Consider the following 6784-nt stretch of genomic DNA (forward strand, 5'->3'; position numbering starts at 1 on the left):
TGTAATTGGGGATGTAAGATGTGAATTGGGTGCCCGGTGTAATTGGGGATGTGAATTGGGTGCCCGGCGTAATTGGGGATGTGAATTGGGTGCCCGGCGTAATTGGGGATGTGAATTGGGTGCCCGGCGTAATTGGGGATGTGAATTGGGTGCCCGGCGTAATTGGGGACATGAGATGTGAATTGGGTGCCCGGTGTAATTGGGGATGTGAATTGGGTGCCCGGCGTAATTGAGGACATGAGATGTAAATTGGGTGCCCGGTGTAATTGGGGACATGAGATGTAAATTGGGTGCTCAGTGTAATTGGGGATGTGAATTGGGTGCCCGGCGTAATTGGGGACATGAGGTGTAAATTGGGTGCCCGGTGTAATTGGGGACATGAGATGTAAATTGGGTGCTCAGTGTAATTGGGGACATGAGATGTAAATTGGGTGCCCGGTGTAATTGGGGATGTGAATTGGGTGCCCGGCGTAATTGGGGACATGAGGTGTAAATTGGGTGCCCGGTGTAATTGGGGACATGAGATGTAAATTGGGTGCTCAGTGTAATTGGGGACATGAGATGTAAATTGGGTGCCCGGTGTAATTGGGGATGTAAGATGTGAATTGGGTGCCCGGTGTAATTGGGGATGTGAATTGGGTGCCCGGTGTAATTGGGGGTATGAATAGGGTGCCCGATGAAGGGCCCCATTGATTATAAAGACAACCTTGGAGTATTTGTATTAAACAGACATCTTCAGTTGAGCCGCCCACACTGCCCTGTCTCCTGTCACACCAGGTGAGGATGGGTATTATCAGCAGTCCTGATGGTAGTCCCAGCATGCCTAGCTGTCAGAGGCTGCCATGGCAGGTTGGGTATTGCAGTGCCCTGATTGGCTGGGCGCTCTTACCTTCAGATAACTCGAGCTCCAGTTCCGCCAGGCTCTCCCGGATCTCCACCGGCAGTGTCTCCAGGATGGCACATCCCCCTCTCTCCGCCATCCCGATGCTCCTTGTGTCATACGACTTAGCAGCAGCTGGCAGCCCTCATACCCCCCGTACAGGGCCCTCCTCCGCCGGCCAGCCAGTGCCTCTCCTCTCCGGCACACGGAGCACAGTGTATGGCTCGCTCTGTGGCCGGCCACACTCAGCACTGCGCCCTCCCTGCTCTCCAGCCTGCGCTCCTCAGGCCTCTGCCTCAGCTCCCAAGTCCACAGGACCGGCCTGGCGCGGGGACGCGCTTGGGAGCGGCCCGGGAGCGCGCGGAGAAGTGGGGTGTGTGTGTGAATGTTATGCTAGCTGCGAATCTGCCTAGTAACAGTATACAGCAGAGCCTGCGCTCGTCCCCGTCACTCATTGAGAAGCAGAGAGGCCTTCTATGCGCGTGCTCGTTTACAACCCGGCATATCCAGTTCGCCACGCCTTCCCCGGCTGATTGGTTACAACATAAGTCGCCTAATTGTCATTGGACGGCAGAAGCCGCACCTTCACACGTGCTGGGCATTACACGATGCTCCTTATGAATGGGCAGCCCATGGCACCGTGCACTGTACACATCCCGGGGGCTGGGATCAGTGGGCGTTTCTGCACTGTCTATGGGGAGTTCAGCACTGACATTCCCACCACTGTGCCTTTATGGGTCTGTTTACCAGTGATACCAGCCAGCCACAGGCGATCACGTATGGTGCCAGCCACAGGCGATCACGTATGGTGCCAGCCAGCCGCAGGCGATCACGTATGGTGCCAGCCAGCCGCAGGCGATCACGCATGGTGCCAGCCATCCACAGGCGATCACGCATGGTGCCAGCCAGCCGCAGGCGATCACGCATGGTGCCAGCCAGCCGCAGGCGATCACGCATGGTGCCAGCCAGCCACAGGCGATCACGCATGGTGCCAGCCAGCCGCAGGCGATCACGCATGGTGCCAGCCATCCACAGGCGATCACGCATGGTGCCAGCCAGCTGCAGGCGATCACGCATGGTGCCAGCCAGCCGCAGGCGATCACGCATGGTACCAGCCACAGGCAATCACTCATGGTGCCAGCCAGCCACAGGCGATCGCGCATAATGCCAGCCACAGGCAATCACTCATGGTGCCAGCCAGCCACAGGCGATCGCGCATAATGCCAGCCACAGGCAATCACTCATGGTGCCAGCCAGCCGCAGGCGATCACGTATGGTGCCAGCCAACCATAGGTGATGACATATAGTACCAACCATCCATAGGTGATGACATATAGTACCAACCAATCATAGGTGATGACATATAGTACCAACCATCCATAGGTGATGACATATGGTGCCAGCCAACCATAGGCAATCACAGCCAAGCAGTCACCTACCCAGGTAATGATAGAACCAAACAAGAACTGCAATACAAGTGCTCAGGGTACAAGACAGATGTCATAGGTCAGAAACTGGGCATTAAGCATGCTGTGTGTAGGGCAAATAGGATCATACAAGGGGAAAAACACGTGCTGTAATTTAGACACCTCTAAGGATGTATTCTCCCTAGGCCACTACGGCTCCTAAACTGATGTTTTTGGACTCACCAAGATCCCTACTAGTTGACGCGTTTTGAAGGAGAGTCCTTCAAAATGAGTTGGAGCAGGGATCCCGGTGATGTCCTCCCCAGGCTCTGGATACTGTTAAGTCCAGGAATTTTGAGAAACAGAGGAGTGGCTCGTAAAGCGATCTTTTCATTCCTATTCCTGTGATTAGTACCTAGGATTTCAATAAATGCTTTGGGATAATCCACTAGGCTGGTACACCCTTGTCTGCTCATTTCTTCATAGAGACTCAAAGACATCCTCAGTCATAGAGGGCAGCAAGGCTTGGAGCTATATTCCCTGTGTTGTGGATTATCACCTGTACCTCTACTATGCTAGGCTATCACACTTATGTACAAGAAACATTTTCCATTTGTGATTTGTCCACTGTGTAATACCCGGTGGAAGAGCAAAGTCTTGAAACGCATCAGCAGGCAGGCAAAATTGGTTGTAATTAGATTCTATGATCTTCAGCGTTTCCCGTGTCAGGAGAAAGAGCGTTTACAAATAAACCAGTGTGCAGGAGTCCTTACTTGTGCCTGTAAGCTCTGCTTCAAACTTTTATGTCCCTACATGCTGCTCTAAAATACGAATCTAAAACACCACTATATGGGCCAAAATAGCACTGCGTTCAGAGGCATTAAAAAAAAATTAAAATTAAAAATGCCTCTAAAGTTGTGTTATTTTGCTCATGTGTATGAGGTCTTCAAATGTACGGTATAAATGCATTCTAGTGGTGGAATCAATGAGTATTGGCTAGAGCCAATAGAATGAGCTTTATGCACATGCTTCTAAATGCCATACGCCTCTAACTGTGCATAAATGCTTGTAAGCATTTTTAAGAAGTGACTCCAATTTTGTTGAGGGGAAAAAAAAAACAAAAACATTGTGCAGATAGAATATCCAGAAAGCTCTCTGCAGCACTCATAATACAATCCTAAAGAAAACAAGGATACCTGGGTATAATGTTCTCATTGAATGCCAATGACGAAGGAAACCCTGGAAAGAGCTAAGGGCAACTATGCCATCTTGTGTAACATTTGGGCACTGCAGCTGATTTTTAAAGCAATGCATAGAATAAAGTTTATTCAAGTCAATATTTCGCTCATCTTAATTGTACAGTATAGGATACAGGCTGGATATTTATAGATCCTGGGACATTCCCAAGCAATGAATAAGAAAATTTATGACAACATCCATTAAATAACGATTAATCTCTTGAGTGTTTGGAAGTAGGGCACAAAGGAAAGGTCTGTTTTCTGTAAGTTAGACTCCACTTTAGTCCCCTGACGACATCAAATGTATGACAAAACACATTGGACGGAACCAGGTATGAAATCACCACACTTATCAGCCGTTTGTTGTGGTTCCTTCTATGGCCATTGCTGCAGCTCTTTCTGTTTTTACATGCTCATTTTTTTTGTACGAGTGTACTCGTTTGCTTTTAGATAAAATCTTTTATATACAGTATTACGCTATGAGCTTTTTTTTATGTTATATATACACATATATCGGGAGTGAAAGCCTGATCTGGAGATCTCTGGGATTACAAGTATCTATGTGCAAGGGTTTGGGAAACCTGTCCCTAAAGGCCCGTACACACGATACAAAAAGGGAAATTTCGTCCGACGAACGATCTGCCGATTTTTGGATTGTTAGTATAGTGCTTTCGACAGTCAATTACGGATTTTCGGACGACAAAAACTGGATGCGCAGGCTATGAAATTTTTATCGTACATTAACACAACGTCCGATTTTCGTCTCATTAGTACAGTTTTCATCCGAAAAAAATCGTAAGATTTTTTTCGGACGAAAACTGTACTAATGAGACGAAAATCGGAGACTAGGCATGCTCAGAAATGAAAGAACACATACAAAACAATTCAACACCTGACATCACTTCTGAAGTAGAATTCTGTCGTACGGGAAATTTCGTATGAAATAACCTCTTCACTTTCAACATGAGACTAGCATGCAACAAAAAACGGACTACAGATCGTTCGATAATCGGATCATGTGTACGCAGCTTTAGGCTCATTTGTCTTTTCCATTAGTTTAGAAGCCAATATTTTTTGGTAAGCAGCCATTTATACTTATTGGTGTCGATCCACAGAGAAGTGTTGGGATGCTAACTTTTTCCTTTTGCATGCATCTACAACTCTTTTTTCATGGAATCCACTATTGGGACACTGAATAGAATTTCACAAATCTCACCATTCTGCCTTTTGGATTTTTTTTTTTTTTTCACTTGTATGGACTTTTTTTTTTAAACGGTCTGAATTTATAATTTAGACATGTGAATTTATTGTATATTTTGATACATATATGATTTGTTCTTGGTATTTATTATTTTGTACTAGGGTGTTGGCACATGGCCCCAAGTGCGAATATTTTATTGCACTTATATGGTATATCATGTATGTTGATTAGCGCAGCACTTTATATATAGAAAAAGGTAGATATTGGGCACAAGACTACTTTGTGAAGGCTCATGAATGATTCCTTACAAGAGAGAGATGCTAGTTCAGAGACACGTCTGACACATGTGATATTCACTAAAAAAAAAAAAAAAAAAAAAAAAAAAAAGGCCACTGCAGGAAAGAACATCCCAAGAGAGTTCTATGATGGGTTCAAGCCATGGTTACTGCAAGCCACAGCCAACCAAATTAAGGACACTTTCACATTAATCTTCTGCAAACACGTGAAAAAACACATTTGCCATGATTTTACCACGTTTGCTGTGTGGTTTTTAAAGTACATGTGACTCAAAAAAAATACACCAAAAACGCATTGTGAGCGCATTTTACAATGGTTTTGTATTGCTGTCAATGGGAAGCATATTTGTTTGCTCCCCAAGCATGCTCCAAAGATGCAGCAAGCAGGATTTTTCTTTCAACGCAATTGAAGTGCACCTCCCCATTATGAACACATTCATTGATTTTAAAGGGAATCATTTTTCTTGAGCTTTTCATTAACACAAAAGAGCTTGAAAAAAATCCTCAGTGTGAAAAGGGCCCTAAGATCCAAAAATCAAACCAAGCACAGGGTATGGACAAAACCTCTTGAATAAGGCTGCTTTCACACTGGGGAGTTTTTTATTTATTTATTAAAAAAAATAAATAAATAAATAAAAAGCGCCCAAAAAGCTCAAGAAAAATGCTTCCCTAATGAATCAATACATTTTCCCCCTGGAGTGGTGCACTTCCATTGCAGTGAAAAAAAATCCTGCTTGCAGCATCTTTGGAGCACGTTTGGGGAGCTAAACGCACCTTTCCATTGAAAGCAATGGAGAAAACGATGTAAAACCGCGGTAAAAACACATCAAAAACGTGACTGCAATGCATTTTTGGCACAGTTTTGGAGTCACATCTTTTAAAAACCAGACTGCAAACACAGGAAAAATGCAACAATAAAGGAAATGCCCAAACCATTTTTTTGCAATACGGCACTGCATTAATTTAACTGATTTTACCCCAACAAAATTTGTCTTTTTTTCCCCACAGAGTTTTCTTTTGGTGGGATTTGATCACCACTGTTTTTTTATTTTTTTGCTCTATAAAACAAAAAATGACCAACAATTTTGAAAGAAAAAAAATAAAAAACACAATTTTTACTTTCTGCTATAAAACATATCCAATTAAAAAAATGTAAAAAATCAAATTCCTTGATTCTTGATTTCTTGAATTTAGGCCAATATGTTTTCTGCAACATATTTTTGGTAAAAAAAAAAATCCCATTAGGCGTATATTAATTGGTGTGCGCAAAAGTTATAGTGTCTACAAACTAGGAGATACAGTTGTGTTCAAAATTATTCAACCCCCCAATGCTGTTAAGAGTTTAGGGAATTTAGTGTACATTTGTAATTGTATTCAGAATGAAATCCTACAAGGACTTTTTAAAGAACCATATGCAAACTAAAATGACATCAATTGGTTTTGTAATACAGTAGTAAATGTTTCTTTTGTGAATTCTTCATTGACACAATTATTCAACCCCTTAAAGACTACCACTCTGAAGAACAGAGGTTCATTGAAGTGTTTTCAATCAGGTATTAAAAACACCTGTGGATGTCAGGGAGCAGCAATAAAGCCTAATAAGCAACAATTAGGCAGCTTTCAAATTACTGTGATACTCAGCTCCTTCTAGACATTTACTGGTGTGGTTACAAACATGGTGAAGTCAAGAGAATGGTCCAGGAAGACAAGAGAAGATGTGATTACTCTTCACAGGAAGGGCAATGGCTATAAGAAGATTGCAA

The 6784-nt window shown here is 43.8% G+C and overlaps 1 protein-coding gene across 5 annotated transcripts in view; it reads right to left on the reverse strand.

The window, feature by feature from the left end:
* Positions 1-1289, reverse strand: part of DIP2A (disco interacting protein 2 homolog A) — a 168209-nt gene extending 166920 nt beyond the window's left edge. For 4 of the 5 annotated variants that reach the window (XM_082260285.1, XM_082260284.1, XM_082260282.1 and 1 more), the window contains exon 1: positions 890-1288. In XM_082260285.1, the coding sequence (XP_082116411.1) occupies positions 890-980 (91 nt within the window). In that variant the 5' untranslated portion in view covers positions 981-1288. Of the gene's footprint in view, positions 1-889 lie in introns of all 5 variants that reach the window. The other variant, XM_082260283.1, reaches the window with a different exon arrangement.
* Between the last annotated feature and the right edge of the window lie 5495 nt (positions 1290-6784).

This window comes from Pelophylax lessonae (assembly GCF_965119305.1).
Source record: "Pelophylax lessonae genome assembly, chromosome: 6".
In the NCBI taxonomy this organism is placed as follows: Eukaryota; Metazoa; Chordata; class Amphibia; order Anura; family Ranidae; genus Pelophylax; species Pelophylax lessonae.